At 40.7% G+C, this 18275-nt stretch overlaps 1 protein-coding gene across 2 annotated transcripts in view; it reads right to left on the reverse strand.

The window, feature by feature from the left end:
- Window positions 1-4967: 4967 nt before the first annotated feature.
- LOC308116589 (guanine nucleotide-binding protein G(o) subunit alpha) overlaps window positions 4968-18275 on the reverse strand; it is a 104943-nt gene continuing 91635 nt past the window's right edge. The window contains exons 7-8 of one of the 2 annotated variants that reach the window (XM_080474847.1): window positions 8719-8872; window positions 4968-5382 (exon numbers count right to left, since the gene is read on the reverse strand). In XM_080474847.1, the coding sequence (XP_080330973.1) occupies window positions 5195-5382; window positions 8719-8872 (342 nt within the window). In that variant the 3' untranslated portion in view covers window positions 4968-5194. Of the gene's footprint in view, window positions 5383-8718; window positions 8873-13791; window positions 15597-18275 lie in introns of those variants that run through there. The other variant, XM_080474848.1, reaches the window with a different exon arrangement.

Consider the following 18275-nt stretch of genomic DNA (forward strand, 5'->3'; position numbering starts at 1 on the left):
AGTTTACCTCCGCAAACCTTCCAGGTTCAGCAGAAAGTCAATCAGAAACTAACAGCACATTGGAATTCCAACAGCAAAGAAGCAAAACACAAAAGTCTTTGTATCCATCCTTCTTGTTGTGACATTTGCCTCATCTAAAGCTTTGCTCCAAGTGTAAAAATATAGACTTTAGAAAACCTTGACAGCTCAGTTTGCTGCTTGACACATATGAATAATATATTTTCTCAGCTTTGAACAACAAGACAGAACTGAAATAATCAGTTGACAGAAGAATGCATAAAGTAAGAGATTTGTTGTGAAAAACATCTCAGTATAACTTGTCTTTAGGGTTCCGGCTGAGCTGAAGCAGCGTGGATGGTTTTTAATGTCCAAAAGCAAGAATGTAAACTCACCAGATTTAATCAAAAACAGTTTGATTGCCCTTTACCTGCAGTATGACTGGAGGCGACAAACATAGCTCCACATTCTCTCCAAGAAGTCAAACATCTTGCAGAGGAGCTGAGCTCAGATTTCCTTCCTCTCCCACAGATTTCCCCTCGTCCGGCTCACAGGTGTGCCTCATCATCATCTGACAGGTAAAAGACCACAATGGGTCCATCCTCAGTTACCTTAATCAGGCCTTTACTTTATTGGGGAAATCTCTGAAAGCATTTGGAAATTCAAAAAATTAAATAAAAAAAAAAGAAGATCTAATTCCAGTACAGTGGTCAACCAGGTTGTTCCTGGTTTTGTTTCCACCTTTTTACTTTGAATCATCGGGTACGTCCGAATAGTCTCTCCTATCTCCTTTCCTATCCACTTTTCCTTCACCCCCCCCGAAAGTGTTTAAGTGGCGGCCATAAGGAGCGTTCGAATTCTCACTAAGCTAAGGAAAAGAGGCTCTATGCTTCTTTTAAAACCTCCTTTCGCCCAGGAAACACTGATGCGTCCTGGACCAAAGGAGACGAGCTCATGCTGCCCCACAATTCCTTGCGGCGAAAACATTTAAAGGAAGCCACTCATCCGAGCATTCAGGGAAACTCACAATGACTGAAAAGGGATGCAGATCAAGTTACCAATGCAGTGATCTGCCTTGAACAACTTTAAATAACCTCAAACCCACATCCCAACTATAAATGTTATGCGGATGTTGTAAAACGAACACAGTAAAGTTTTTGTGGAGCCTATTCTCAGTTTGAATTGGTTATTTATTCACCTGGCAGCCGTTTCACTTTAGTTCCTCATAGCCTGGCAGCCTCTTTCCCTTAGATTTCAATTCAAACCTTGTGACATTTGAAATTATACCAGCGGTTAGAGCCACAGGGGAACGTGTTATAAATGAGCCTTTTGTAGTCCAGTTTTGGAGTTTTTTCACCATGGTCGATGTCACTAACCTTCGCCGCCGTCGGATTATTACATCAGCTAGTGGAAGTGCGGTCCGATTGTCACAACATGATCGCCTTTCCCGAAGTCCTTTAGGAAGCTTCCTAACACCTTTCATTAACCCCGTGACATCATCCACAGGGTTAAGGTCAAGTGGATAGGAACAGAGATAGGAGAGACTATTCGGAAGCACCCCGGGGTACATTGTGTTATTTTACTCTGATGACACGATCATTCTGGGACGAGCTTTCTGGAGATTGAACTTCTCTTTAAAAGCTTTTCACACTGCTGGTACCAGGACGCCCTGCTGTAAGCCTCCAGAGATACAATTAATTAATCATTTCAAGCATTCATTAATGGAACAAAATTTTAAAAACAACATTAAACAACTATCACATATTTCAATGTGTCCCACAACTAGTTTGTTTCCATGTATATTGTGATTCCTACACATGGACACTCCCCCCATAAATGCTTAAGTATGATGAGGGGAGATTTCTAGAGGGAAGATAGGGGGATGAAAATGGGAATTACCCTGCCTCTGCTCTACATATTCCCTCTTCTGCTTTTGAATGTTTTTGAGTTTTTTTCACCACACGAGGGAATTAACTTATTTCCTAGTTATGAGTGAAACTAGTCCATCAATAAAAAAAGAGTCAAGTAAGTGTCCCTTAAAATCCAAGCGAACTTGAAAACTCATTCATTGAACTCTAAATATATGAAATATATGTTTCAAACTTCACTTCATTCATTTTGATCACTAAAAAAAACCTCCAGGAATTCAGCAGGATGCCTTCTCTTTATGTGGAATTGAAATTAGCTTTTTGGAGGAGGAACATTTCATAAATTAACATATTCACTGATCCAATCCTCACAAAATCAAACACCTACTGCAATTGTTCACAGCCTAACTATAGTAAATGTGTGTGTTTTCCTGTATCTGAAGGTTGGAAACACGGATGTAGAAGTGCTGAATGACTCAGAGACAAAAATAGACCTGCGCCTTTTTTTTTTTTTAAGTCATGAAAACAGTGGCTTTTTAATGTAAACACTACATTCGATTGGTTTTTCCAGCACGGACATCCCACATGAAATAACAACCATTCACTAAAGAAGAGAAGAGGGAGAGAGAGTGAGAGAGAGAGAAAGAGAGAGAGAAAAAAAGCTGCACAGAAAAAAGCATTCACTGGGTAAAAAACAGAACATAGAGGAGGTAAAAAAAAAAAAAAATGAAGGTAACAGGAACAGAATGCCAAAATAAAAGTAAACAAAAAACAGGTTTATCGTGTCATTATACACAGTTTTCTTTTTTAGAAACTAGAAATCAAGAAGGCGAGAAAGAGAGGTCTATATAGATAGATGGATAGATAGATTGATGAAAGGGTAACATAGATTAGGTATGAAGAAAAATTTCCAAATCTACTTATTGTGTGTGTGTATGTGTGTGAGTGCCAGCAAGTGTGTATGTGTGAGGTGAGAACTGTGCTTTTCATCGTAGACCTGGAAGGTGTGTGTTGAACTGAAAAGAGACAGAGAAGAAGAAGAAAAGGAGCATGACTTTATACAGCGTCGATGTGTGAACATGCAGCGTCCCTAACTAGCGGACGCAGCGAGAAAAAAACGTGCTCTCCCCCCGAAAAAAAAAAGTGGTTTGTATTGGTGTTATTATTCTTTTTTTTTTCCTTCCTGAAATAATAAAAAATAGATATTGTTATAATATTATATTTAATCGTTCTGAGTCAGGCTAAAGTGAGGACATGGTCTGAATGCAGGGAAACAGGCAGACTGGTAAAAGAAGGAGGGGGTGGGGCACAGTTCAGAGCATTACAACAACACAGGGTCGGTCTGCGAGCTTCACGGTCGGCGAACCCTTTGCAAAACATCTTTTTTATTTTTATTTAAAAAAGGGAAAGATAGAGAAAGAAATGTTCTGTAGCTACAAAGCACAAGAAAGATTATCTTTTGAGAATATCAACAGGATCGTCGTCAATAGCGCGTTAATACCGATATTCCTAGTTTTTTTTTTTTTTTAAATCAATTACTGCAATAAGAGTAGATTTTTTATTTTTTTTGTTCTTTTATTTCGGATGAAACCCGTGTCTCACTGCAAGAAACTGAAAATCTACACGTCTCCTCTTCAAAAGCTTTCCACGTAGCCTGTCAACCCTCGTCAAAACTTGCATTTCTTTAAAATGTGAGCTCCCGTCCCGCTCTGGAACCAATCATCTGTCTCCTTCAGCTTGTTCTTTTTTCAATTCCCCCCCATTTTTTTTTCTTTTTTATGTCCGTTTTGCAGTTTTTATGAAAGTTTTTTTCTTAAAAAATGATCCGAACAGTTTTCATGTGTCGCTTTATTTCAGAAGTTTTTATGAATTAACTGGTCTCTTTATACAAAGGCTTGAGTTTCTCATGCTATCTGCGTTCAGGGGAGAACAGGAGGAGGAAGAGGAGGAAGAGGAGGAGGAGAGAGGAGGGAGGGAGGGGGAGGGGCCGGCGAAAAATAAGAGGAAAAGTTGGGGTGCGTGGGCGGGGGGGGGGGGGGCCCTTTTGACCCTGAAATCCAGAAGCCGGGGCCCCATGCAAAAAAGGAACCAAAAAAAAGGAGATCGATGGAAAAGTGAAGAAAAGGCATGATGGTGGTGTGAATATGAAGAGAGAGACAAATGTGTCGGACAGGAGATCAATCAATCAATCAATCAATAAATAAATTAATCAATCATTATCAAACCAGGTGTGAGCTTCCTTACATGGAGGATGTTAGTAGGTATAAGAGTGAGGAAGGTAGAGATATAACGTTGTGTACTTGCGCTTAAAAGCGTAGCTATCTACAGTGCAGTACTTCAGTTACGTGGCACTGATGGGACATTGAGCACGTTTCCTGTTGGCCACGATCGGGAGGCAGGACGCCTGACTCCCCACCGATGAGAACCGAATGCAGGGAGTAAAACCGTACAAATAAAATCGACAAACATCATAAAATCTCTTGGCTAATGTAAACAAAAGACTAATGTGTTAAAATCAGCGTTATCACTTTCAGCAGGTCTTAACAGTTCTTTTTTTTTTTTTTTTTTTTCTAGGTTTGGCTGACCTGTGTGGTGCTTATTTTGTTTTTAGTGCTATTGACATTTTCACAAATTTCAGCAAAGAAAAACAAACAAAAAAAAGTTAATACATAATCACTACTATAGCAAAAAAAAAAAAAGTACACAAAAACAGGTGTCAGGTGAGGCAAAACGTGAATAAAAATCAGTGTACAGACTGATACTCATGTAATAAATATAAACACGATCAACAGAAATAATACGGAAGGCAAAAATCAAAGTAATGATAAAAAAAAAAAAAAGTACAGTTTTTGTGTTTGTGTTAACGAGAAAAGACACAAAGTAAGAGAAGAAGGGAGAACGGTGGCTTTCATCGACTTTGTTCAAGAAGTTTTCAAGGCTGCAGGGTTTCATGTTCTCTACTGAAACAAATTTGTTTGCTTGTTGGCAGACCAACGAACATCAGGAGGAGTCGGAGCGAGAAGAGAGGAGACAAAAACTAAAAACATTATATATATATATATATATTTATATATACGTTTGCCTTTTTTTTTATTTTTTATTATCCTCATTATTAATATGTACCTAGTTGCATTTTGCTTTCTTTTTCTTTAAATAATCAGCAGAATCGTCATCATCACCATCAGTATTTCCACAGCAGTGTCAAAGGAACAGGAGCGAGGATGGAGGGAGAGGAGAGGCAGAAGAGGTAGAGGAGGAGGAGGAGGAGGAGGAGGAGGAGGAGGGGAGAACAGAGGGGAGGATATAACAGCGGAGGGTTTGGGGCGAGCTCAGTACAAGCCGCACCCTCGGAGGTTGGTGGCGATGATGATATCGGTCACGGCGTCGAACACGACCTGGATGTTTCCCGTATCTGTGGCGCAGGTCAAGTGACAGTAGATTTCCTTATTTGGGGAGCGGTTCTTGCTCTCGAACTGTGCTTGGATGTAAGCTGCTGCGTCCTCGTAGGTGTTGGGTCCTGGAGGTGGGGTGGGGGTGGGGGTGTGGGGGGTTACACACAGTGCACAGTTACACACAGATGTGACGCACATCTTACCAGATTGAAACACGCTTATTAATAAAAACCATATAGCTTGGATTCAAATGTTTTTGCTCTGGAAGAAGCATCAGTTGGGACAAAAATATTGAAATGACTACAAGTCAACCTTAGAGGGGTCATATTATGCAAAGTTCACTTTCTAATGGTTTTCCAACAGTAATAATCGTCCCCATACCTGGAATGACGCCCCAGAAGTGAAAAAAGTCTGTCATCTCTCTCGCTTGTTTCACTTTTTAAAAAGTGTGTTGCTCCAAAGTGCCAATCAGCAATCAAACCCTTTATAGTATCATCAGGGGTTTAACCAATCCCAGTCAAGGAAGGCCCTCCCTTTGACCCTCCCACAATTAGGCAGCTCTGCTCTGGCACATGGCACCACGAGAGGAAGTACTTCCTCCTCTTCCCAAGATGGGCATGTGTGGGCGGAGCCAGTCCAGCTCACACAGACACAGCAGATTCTGAATGCAGCTCCTATGATCGAATATTCAAATGGCTGAAAGTCAAGAAAAAGCTGGATTTGGTCAAATAAACTTTGAGTACAATGTTTTGGGACCAATGAGACCCATGTGAAAGTGTTGAAAAGCTGCATAATATGACCCTTTTAAGAAAACATCATTTTAAGACAATTTACCCACTTTTTTTTATAAGTGAATTAATGAGAGGAAATACAAAGACTTCAAATCTCCAACTGTTTGATTTTAAATACCTGTTAGTCAGCGAGTTCGAATCAGCTTATATATTTTTTTTGTTGCTTTGACCAGCCTCTCTTTTTTTGTGGCTGATGATCACGAATATCATTGATCAATCATTCAAATTTATTGAAACTACCTGAGCATTTATCAAGAAAAGTGACAAATCATGATACATTTTTCAAATCTGATCTTTTTTTCTTTTTTTTTTTAACAAACACAGGGATTTACCACATGGATGATCATTGTACTTTATGCAATAAATCTCTTGGACCAGCCAGCCCTTTAAATCCCGATGTAGATATTTTCACCATACTCTGACAGTCCAAACTGTTGGCTCGCCTCTGCTGCACAGACGTGAGTGTTTAAAAATGTTTATTCTGGGAGACTTCCCATGGGAAGGTGAGGCAGGACGTCACACAGACAGAGATGTCAGACAGACTTAGTGTGATTATCATGGCAGTTAACAGATTAGGAGTAAAGCATGAGAGACAGAAATGAAGAGGATGGGATCAGAGAGCTGTGTGTGTGTGTGTGTGTGTGTGTGTGTGTGTGTGTGTGTGTGTGTGTGTGACAGGCATGAAGCAGCTCTCACTTGCCATCTCCTCTTGTTCCTTATCATGGCTGACCAAGCGTGACTGTCTCCTGCTCTTTTATCTGCGGCTCCTTCCTTCTCTCTGCCACAGCTACATCCGACTCTCACCTCCACACGAGCTTGTCTTTTTTTCTTTTCTTACAGCATTTGTTTTATCTGCCAACTCCCTTCCTCCACTTTCTTCCCCGTCCTCCTTCTGTTTATCACTTTCTAGTCTGAACTAGTTAATCGTCTCTGTTGGCGGTGGCAGAATGACAGATGGGGTCAGAGAGGAGGCTCCACGGCTCGAGATGTTTGCAGACGACATTGTAATCTGGAGCGCGAGTGGGTGGAGTAGGGAGGAAGGAAGAGACGAGGCAGAATATGTGTGTGTGTGTGTGTGTGTGTGTGTGTGTGTGTGTGTGTGTGTGTGTGTGTGTGTGTGTGTGTGTGTGTGTGTGTGTGTGTGTGTGTGTGTGTGTGTGTGAGAGGAGGATGTAAGGAGTGGAGGCAGTGATGCGTTCAAGTACCTGGGGTTAAAGGACAAACGGTGAAGAAGACAGTGAAGGTAGGATGGAGATTAGAGTGTAGTATGAGTGAAAGGGAAGGTTTACAAGACCGTAGTGAGAACTGCTAGGATGGATGGTTTGGAGACGGTGTCGTCGTGTTAAATACAGGAAGCTGAGCTGGAGGTGGCAGCGATGGAGACACAAAGGGTGTTGGAGAAAAGGACGAGCTTGGAGGAAATTAGTGGATGTAGTGAAGAAGAACAAGAGCTGAGCTCAGTGACAGTGAATATCAGGTCTGGTTCTCCTCCGCAGGTATAACTCAGGACTAATGTACCATAGCAGGCAGCAGTTAATCAGCATCCAGAGGAAAAAAACAAGAGGAGCTGCAGGAACTCATTTAATCTCTGCGAATCCCACTTAAACAAGACAGATGGTCCTCGATCATACGTTCATAACATCTCTTCACTCTGCATCATATTGAATCAGTTTAGGCTTCATTGTCTTTATTTTGGCCCTTTTGGCAGCTTTGAAACTCGTCTCAGATATCTTCAGAGAAATTGGTCAATTTGCAGTTCAATTAGATTTAAACTGACGTCGTGTCTCAACGGTAATTCTTAAGATGCTGCTTGGGGTAAGTTAAGCCTAACATGTATATAGATGTGTGAAAAAAAAAACTATTTAACATTATTTAGAGCTTCAAAAGTGCAGCTTTTACAGAACCAGGCTGATTCCTCACATGGTATCACTACTGTTACACTACTTAAATTGTATCCATTTACAGGTTACTATCGTGATAAAAACTAAAGAAAATAGTGATCTTATACAAACTATTCAATATATTATTAACTACATTTGATTTGCGTTATCGACAGCAGACATTTGATACCATGAAACCTAAATAAAATCAGTTTAATTCATTTCTCTGACAAAAAAATATATGATTACACTATAGTAATTACTGTAGTGTAAAATGTGAGGGGAATTTTTGTAGAAAAGTCCCCCATCTTCAGTATCAGGACACGACTTCACTTACTAATGCCAAAGCACAAACAAAGTTAAGAAACAAACCGCTGAAAGGGTTAAGCAGCTGTTACAATACAGCTTAAGCGGCATCGACATATTTAAGGTAATAATGGTTTAAATCATCTGCGAAAACAGATATAAAGCTAAAAAACAAACATGATTTCACAGAGCTCCATACACCTGCTCATTTCATGCTTTGGCAACAGAAAAACATTCACACTAAAGAGCAGCTCTTATATAACGGTGGAAATGTTGTGCTGATAGTCCTGTAGATCTTTCTGAGAGTCATGTGAGCAAAGCTAAAATTGGCACAGCTGTGATTTTCTCACGTCTTTGTCAATTCGAATGGCGGCGAACGTCTCACTCACTCAACTCGTCTTCTCCCTGCTGCCTTTTTTTTTTTTTTTTCTTTTAAGAGGAGCCATTTAGCACCATTACACTGGAGTTAAAGTGCTTAATGTACCTGTGTATTCTGGAAAGCAGATGCTGAGTGCAGACTTCTTGATCTTCTCTGCAAACAGATCCTTCTTGTTGAGGAAGAGGATGATGGAGGTGTCGATGAAGAACTTGTTGTTGCAGATGGAGTCGAACAGCATCAATGACTCGTGCATGCGATTCTGCATCAAGAGAGAGAAAGAGAGAGAGAGAGAGAGAGAGAGAGAGAGAGAGAGAAAGGGGGAAAATAATGAAGAGAGGAAATGGGATTAGGTGAGATTATGAGAATAGAAATTGGAAATAAATTATACGACGAAGAGTGTGGAAGGAAATGGTAACCACCAATCAAACAATCATAAGGTGACATTCTTTTCTTGTAAAATAATTGCTCGTGCAAAAAAAAACAAAAACTTTTCTTCATTATGAATAAATAAATACTTAAGAGTTAAGGAAAACAAACAGAAAGCAAAGAGGAAACAGAAGAAAAAACAAATGACTGGGAACCAAATAATCAGTCGTGTCGAGTTACTCATGTGGTGCTTTAATTCCATCCTTTTTACGTATAAATACAAATAAATTATCACAACAGTGACGGAGTTACAGCAGATACATTTCTATCTACAGTGCAGAGTCAATTACAGCAATCCTTCATTCAGACGCAGTTTCTGTGGATTTCCGCTGGACGTGAGACCTGGACAGTTCAGAGTGTGTTGGTTGGCCTCGGCAGAGTAAACACACAGAGGGGCCAGAGCAGGTTCAGCAGTGTGTTTCCAAACATTTATATGGACCAGCATCAACTCCGTCCGCTTAAGTCTACCTCTCCACCCCTGAGCCCTGCAGCAGCAGCAGGGATCTCCTCGGCTCTGCAGAGGCTTAAGTGCTCATTACACCAATTGGCAAGGCTGAGCGGGAACCGAGTGTCATGAGATGACTCGAAAGCACTCACAAGCAAAGCTCCATTTTCTGACTCTGACGAAGAAATTACTCGACTTTTTTACCAACAAAAGGCGTTTATTTCCAACATGATTAAGTTTGGGAGTGGTTCTTTTTTCCCCCCGCCGTTACCTTTGTATTTATTCTTGTTTTTAAAGGAAATAAAAAGGGACATTTGTCTCATAATGCTGCCTGCTGACAGAGTCAGCCACAAATCAGGAAGCCATCATTAACATGAACTCCCGTCATCCATTTGGCCGACTGCGCTGGTATAATGTTCCCGTGGTTGTTAGGGCTTATTGATTATTTGTCATGATTGGGGGAAAAGCATAAACACACGTAGATTAACTGCACACACCCAGACACACAGTGATGATCTCTGCCAGAACTTCTGGAGTGTTGTTAATCAATCACAGGCAGCTTCAGAGCTGCAGAGGAGAGTGAAGAAGTTGAAAATCGGAGGAAATCTTTGTGTGCTTAAGACATCATTTTCCATCATGGAGGATTTCTTATTCTAAGTAGCTGTCTTTCTCGTGAAAAGATAAATCTCTCGCACTCAATTCTTCACCTTCAACTGTCACTCTCTATTTTTCCGGCATGAATTACATTTTTTTTTTGTCAACAGTATATGTACTGGACTACCTGCCCAGATTATTTACAGTGGACTGAGACACGTCTAAAAGAACATGCACGATAAACCTTAGACCAGCATGTTGAACTCTTTTAGTGCCAAAGAGGAAGTACATTTCACAAAATCTGCGATGAACAACACATTTTGTAAATTTCCATTTGGCAGCGATCCATAGTTATTAAAACCTCTATTTCTTTCTGTTTATTTCCAATGAAGGCCTGTGTGTCACTGCCGATCAAACACCACTTGATTTCATTGATTCGCTTCCAGTCCGTTCAAGTGGTACAGAAATTCATCTTGTCAATATCATAAACTAAAAAATGAGAAACGATGCCTGAATAAAGCACACGTGCACCATGATTTTACGACGTCATGTTTTGGGCACTTTTTTTGCAAAGTGGGACAATAGTACTAAGTAAGCCAGTCCTTTGCAGAAATCTAGTGAGGAATTTATACAATTTAGATTTGTTTTAAGCTAGAATTATGCTTAACATTAGAAATAGTTTGAAATATATCATATCATGTGTCATAAAGGTGTGTATTTATACTGATTATATCCTAGGGTGACATTCTTTGGTGCCGGATTTCATTAAATGCCCCATAAAGAAACAAGTAAAAGTCAGAAATCCAACCTGGCTCAGTGTTTCTCTTCAGACAAATGTGGGAAATGTCTTTTTTTGGGGGGTCATTTCCACAGTTTGCAAGGTCAAACAGTCCCAGTTGGACCCCTTGTGATTGCTCACAGGCTATATATTGGACAGCGATGCCTTAGACCCCCTACCGCTGATAGTTCTTGTGGAAAAGCAGAATTTGTTCACAAAATGTTGAAAAACCTAAATAGGTCATTTCAATTCGACACAAAATTTGAAAGTTGTAAAAGAAAAAAAACGATGGCCGTAACTTTCCATTTAGACGTTGCGAACTGTCATATATAAAACAAAGGGTACGTTCTCGAATGCATGCATTTTCTATCACTCTGATTTAGTGATTTAGTGTGCCGCTGAAGAAAGGCAGAGGCTTGAATACATTTTGTCCTGCGTGCGCCCGAGGTAAACTCAGACATGAAAGAAGTTGGAAGACAAAGCTCGGAGAGCATGCTGCCACTGCCACCCCGAGGGCTAACACAAATGTGAGGCTTTCATCTGAATGTGAACTGGAGCTTACTAACTGAATGTGGATGGAAATTCTCTCTCTCACATTTTTTTTTCTCCACTCCACAAGTTAAATGTAGTGAGAGCTGCTCTGTAGATTTCATCTATACAGGAGGTGAAGCATGCTCATACAGGCTACACAGATGTTGTCACGACTCCAAATGGGAAAAGAGCAGATATAGTTAATATATAGGGTAGAGGATGAGAACGGTTTTAAGACGATGTTTTTGCTTTTATGACTCTATCGCAAATTATCCATACTATCCATTGCAGACTCGGAAAAACTCAAAAAAGCTGCAGTTTAAGAGATGCTTTGAGCCAGCCGTCTTACCATCACAATTTAGTCATGGTCAAACTTGCACTTCTAACACAAATTTTTATTACAAAATATTCACCTGCTGTCTGATGTATCCCACAGTCTAAGCCTCACCACTGTTACTTGCAGTTTATAAACAGCAGCTACACACCAAACGGGAAGGTGGTCATAAAGTTATGGATCTGGACGACAGGTCTGTTTATTGATAATCTGATGAAATCTAAACCCGCAACTTTTTTTTTTTTTTGGTAGCGTCAGTCACAGATTCATCTGTCTTCTATAAAGCTTCCTCCAGTTCATGGTGGCATCGTTCTGCAGCCGATCCCAGCTGACTGTGGTTTAAGGCAGGTCGCCATTCCATCACAGAACAGAGTCACCGATACACCTCATGTTTTTGAACTGCTGTATCCCTCTACAGGGCTAACAGAAGACCCACGACCCATGCATGCACAGGGAGAACATGCAAATCCCAAACAGAAAGCCCTCGGAAGAACCGCCGCCTCGCAGTGAGAGCGCTCCGCCGTGCAGGGAAGAGATGCTTTAATGAAACGAGAGGTTAATTCCGGTATTTATTGCAGCCGAAGACTTCCCATGCTTTATGTTTGCGTTGGGTCACATCTCCCTGAATCAAACAGAGCGGAGCAGCGCCATCCGAGGATCCGAGGGTTAGCGGCGGTGGAATTATCAGGCGCTGGCAGGTAAGGTGTTGTGACATTTTTAAGTCCCACAGGAGTGTTTGTGTCTTTGGCACATGTGTATGTGTGTAGAAAGGGTAGACAGGTGCCCTCTGGGTAGTTAATCCACAGATACCGACGACGCCACGGCACCCATGGGCTGAAGTTGCCTCTTCCACAACGCACACACACACACACACACACACACACACACACACACACACACACACACACACACACACACACACACACACACACACACACACACACACACACACACACACACACACACACACACACACACACACACACACACACACACACACACACACATTGACCTTTCCTGTATTTTTTAACACACGCATGTCGGTAACTGCAAACACATACACACAAAACACACAACGCCTGAGGCCGTTCTCTCTTTCTAATTAGGAAATTAGATGTGGAAGGACAAGATGGTGATGATGATGAGGAGGAAGACATCTACCTGCAGCTCTGAGTCGAGGGTGCAGAGACACGCCCTCGCTGTTAAGAGCGCTGAGGGATAAGTAGAATAAAGCAAATGCCCCGGTCATAAATAAATAAAGAGGCTCTTTCTCTCCCTCTGTTTGCCGGAGAGCACTCACACCAGAAAAGCTGTAAACACTCTCAGCTCGGTCAGTTCAAACCTGCACATAAACAAATCTCACTTTGTACGTGATGCTTTAAACGAAGAGCACAAAAAATGTTGATTTTCTGGTGTTTGCATGCACAGCTCAAGCTTTAAAGCCTCAGTTCTGAACTGTTGCCACCAATAGCACACCTCGCTTTTCGCTTCATCCGATCCCGAGATGTCTGCCAACTCACTCAACAGAAAGGGAAAAAAAAATCAAAACATCAGCGCGAGATCACCACAGGAGTGTAATCTATCAGAGCTCACTGGTTTAAATAAGGCAGAGTGGCGGACAACGGGGATAACACAGTGTGCAGCCCCACACAATGGGAGTAGCCCGGAGGCCCCATTCAAATCGATGCCTCCTTCAAAGCATTATGTGGGAATTGTTTCGTCGAGTCAGCACGACTTGTGGTCGTTCTTTGTTTTAAGTGATTTTTCTTAGTGGCCACAAGCATGCTGCAACACCAACCAGGAACCAGAGATGACTTCCCTCTGCAGGAGTGAGACACGATGGCCACCTCTTCCTCACATAAAGCACAACTTTTGTCGTTTTGAAGCGATACCAACTATAAACCCAGAGCAGAAATAAGAAATGACAAGGCTTCACTCACCAGCGGTTCAACATGAGATTGAATGGAAACATTTAAAGGCGCTGACTGACAAAAGCTGCTAATTTAAAGGAAGAATTTTTTCATTATGGCCCGAATAACTTTGGCCCGAATGTTTTTTTTTCTCTTTTTTGTGCGTGTGCCAATTTCAAATGTTATAAATAATTTTTGAGAATAATTTTATAAATAATGAAAAGGCCACTTGTAGGACAGAACGTGATAAATTGTGCAAAGCTTAATGTAATATTCTTGATAAATAAATCGTTGTCAAACAAGGTGTTGTCCACTATCCAAGTTGACAAAATATAAAATATACCATTATTAGGACATTTCAATACATACGAAAGAAATAATCATGTAACAGTCTGTTCAGTCAGTACTTTTTATGAAGTGTTTGCTCACATTAGTGGAAGAGGGAAAACTTGGAAAATAGTTCCACTCTCACAGTCTCAGACAGTTAAGAGGCTCGGAAATATCTTTAATTCAGTTTAAAGCCCAATAATCTCACCTTGTCTTTGAAAAATACTTATTTGATATTTGATGAAATTAGTTTTTTGTACTAATTATGGAAAATAATCATAAACACAACTAAATAAAACAGTAAGAAAATGTCCCAGCCACAAGCTGAAACCAGGAAATGCATCAATGTCTATTAAGTAATCTGCTGTTAGATTTACTCACTTATAATGTACATTTTACAGCTTCTGATTTTAACATCACACACAAAAAAATAATCGTGGCGCAGCTTTGGGACCAAATTGAGGTTCAGCACCCAAGGACATATTTGATACAGGGTCAGAGGAAAAAAAGGGGGATTGAACCATCAACCTCCACGTGGGACGCCACCTCACAGAGTCAAACAGCTGCCAGTCAGGAAATATCATCTACAGACTTTTTTCCCAAAAGGGTTCTTAGTTTTGTCATGTTGGGTGGTGTCTGAATCTGGTCTGTCCTTGATTTAAGATTTCACAATCTAAAAGGCACAACTAAGAAGAACTGTCAGAAACTATGAAGCTCTAACCGGCTCACAAGCAAAACATGAAAATACTAGATCGACTTTACAGAAATGTGGAGTTGAAGAGGAGCCATGCTGGAAATGAAAATGGGGATGCTGCAGTTATATAGCATGAATTCTAACCACTGGACTGCCTGCCAGTTCCTCGAAATGCATTTTTTTTATGCAGATGATTAAGCATTTTCTTTGATTTTCTTCTCGGATGGCTCAACACGACCAGTTCAAGGCTTATGCACATTATAAAGTCAGTTCAGACTTTAACCGAGCGAGAACCCTGATTAAAACGAACAACATATTTAAATGCGGCTTCCCATCAGCCCTTGGTGTGACTCAGGCACCCATCTGAAGTACCGAGCAGTGAAAGCCCAGATTTAACTCAAAAGGAGAATGATTCTCACTGCTGGACCTGGAAGAAAGGCGCACCTCGTTTCAGCGTCTTACTATATGTTTAAATGTCTATCAGGAATGTCTGTATCCCTCAGGAGTCACTGCTTTATATCGTGCAGAATGTCTGCAACAGATCTGGAATTTAGGTACAATTACAAAAAAAATAAAAATTGTTATGACACGACGAAAAAAAAAGAAAAAGATCTGGAGAAGCCTCAACCAATCAATTAAAACGAATCAAAGCTGGACCCGTGTCCAAACCTGATGGTATATTTCACATGAGGGAAGGTACCACACGCCTCATAGGGAAGAACCACCAGCATCCGATAACATTCACCAACAGCGTCATCAGTACAGGCCGCAAACCCTCAGGTTATTTGCTATAATGACGTCGGTGACGGCATCAAACACGAACTGGATGTTGTTGGTGTCGGTGGCGCAGGTCACGTGGGAGTAGACCTCTTTGTTGGTTGACTTATTCTTGCTCTCGTACTGAGATTTAATGTAGCCGATTCCCTCTAGATACGTATCAGGACCTGAGGAGACAAACGAACGCACAGAGAGAGAGAGAGTGAGAGAGAGAGAGAGAGAGAGAGAGAGAGAGAGAGAGAGAGAGAGAGAGAGAGAGAGAGAGAGAGAGAGTGGGAGTTAGGATGCAGGCTTAAAAGCAGCCGTCAAGCGAAACCTTTACATCTTGTGGGCTGCCCTCCATTTTCTGTATCAGTGCGATTTTCTGATGTTTTTCTGAAAACATAACCTTTGGCCTTCTGGCTCAGCACACACATTCTGCTGAGGTGTGCGGGGAGCAGCGCTCACCGTGAGCCTGGATTCAATAAATATAGTACCTGGACAACCTAGACCAAATGGAAATTTTTCTTTAGTTTTTTTTGGGGGGGACAGATAAATTAGACGTGATGGTGGATAATATGTCTGAGTGTCATCTGTGTATTATTGTCGGGAAAACAAGGCCGACAGATTTGAGGTCCCGGTGCCAAAAAGGGGTGGGATTTTATTTGTACTGCGTATTGATCAATTTCACAGCGGTGTCAAGTCCAGCGCTTGGCCTTTTCAGTTGGAGTCCATCATTAACTGCTGGAGTGAGTCCTGCCTTTAGATTTAATGTGAGGTAATGCTTTTGGAATGAGTCAGATCTCCATGATTGGAGTCGTTTTGTCCCGAGTGTCACTAGCATCCCTCTGGCTCGCAGCCATTAGCAGCACGGTGGTTTGTCTGCCCGTGTTAACGGGATGGAGAGAGGAGGAAAAGAGGGGAGGGAAATGGGTCTGGAATCCTAATTCTCTCTTTCTCACAGTCTTGCCGTTTTGGTCGCTCTCCATCTTGCTTTCCCACAGTCTTGCTCTGCCGAGTTCTTTTTATCCCCCCCCCCCCTAATTCTCTCACACTCTTGCTCTCTTCGTGTCTGTGCTGTTCTCACTTCACTCTTGTTTTCCCTTTGTGTTGTCGTGCCTCTCGTTTTTACTCTCACACGTTCAAGTTCTTCCCATTTGGACTCTGAGTAGCACTCCTTTTTTTTTTTTTTTTTAAACTCTTTCACTTTTTCTTTCTTTGTTATACAGTCTAAGCTCGTCCATAAAATTTTTTTGATTGCGTTGTTTCAAATTATTTCTATTTGTTCTACAATCCACCAGTTATTCTCCCAACTGTCTTTATGGAGCGCAATATTCACTTTAGGATTTGTACTTCTCATATTGATGTCCATGTTCAAAAATTAGAACTTATGTTCTAATTTTCTTTCAACGGCTCAAATGTGTTTGTTGGTTTTAGTGTTCACCGTTCATTGTTCTTATATGGACCTAAGAGTCTGAAAGACTGATTTATTATTTAACTGGCCATTTATGATGTCAATACCTACTGAAATTAGTTTTTCATGACTCTGTTGTACAGTTGCTTTTTATATATCTTTATATAGAGAATAATATTAAGATACTATGTCATCTAATATTCATATTTTATCTATTATAATTCTTCAGCCTAAACCTTTCGGTCTTTTTTTTTTTTGTTGTTCTTTGTCTGTTTTGTTGCATCATGTATCTGGTTGACCAAATTAACTACTACTACTATAATTTATTTATAATATATATTACATTCTCATTACGTCCTTTTTCTTACTGCTATTATACAGTAATTACTGTGATTACTACTAAATATTGCATCTAAGGTGTGTTTGTTCATGGCACTATTTCAGTTGTCAATGCTGCTGTTCTATCTATCTATCTATCTATCTATCTATCTATCTATCTATCTATCTATCTATCTATCTATCTATCTATCTATCTATCTATCTATCTATCTATCCATCTACCTACTCTGGTGCAGAATGTCCCACACTAATTTCATGCAATAAAAATGTCTTGCACTATTATGGAAACATCATCCCGACTTGTTTAAGATCTGAAATGTGACCACACTTGATGATGAAGCTGTTTAAAGGGACTGTCCAATATTTTAATAGAGGGTACGAGAGTGCAAGTGTGTTGTGGTGGGTACTGAAATGAAATTTAACTTAAGAAATACCTGGCTGCACAAGAATGTAGTGAAAAATAAAGTTACTTGTATAAAACTAGTCCCTTTCTTCACCTATGTTCACACATATAACAGAAAATGCAATGCGCAAAGATGTTTTCTCTTTGTAACGTGGTTAAAAGCTGCAGCAGCCATTAAATCAGGTGCTCACAGGAATGTGGACCAGAAAGAACCCTATTTATCCTAAACTACGCCCTGTAGGCTTTTTTTCTTTCTTCTTTCTTGTAAGTCTATATTCACACATAAAAATGCACACAACCTGTGCAGCCGTTAACGTCAAAGCATGCACCTGGAGATTTCAGGACTGCAAACTTTAAGCGGAAAAGGACTGAATGAATCCCTCAGATGTGAAGTCGCAGGTGTCTGCTAAACTGGTGCGCATATTGTACAATATTCAGTGCGTCCCTCCCTGCCGTAGAGCTGACAATAGTGAGCAGCTGTCTGCAAATATCAGCCTCATTTCAGGACGAGTAAACAGCTTGAAAATTTTTCTGCTGAAACTGGTTATTAATGTGGCTGCCTAAGCTCTATTTAATGATGACATCTGGTATCGACTCACTAATACGGGAAAAAACCCAAAACAAAACAAAAAAAATTCAGAATAAATATTGCATTGGGTTGTTTTTTTTCAGTCGTCCTGTTTTTGTAAATTCTTGAGAAAATAAACTGCT

This window comes from Lipophrys pholis (assembly GCF_963383615.2).
Source record: "Lipophrys pholis genome assembly, chromosome: 11".
NCBI lineage: Eukaryota > Metazoa > Chordata > Actinopteri > Blenniiformes > Blenniidae > Lipophrys > Lipophrys pholis.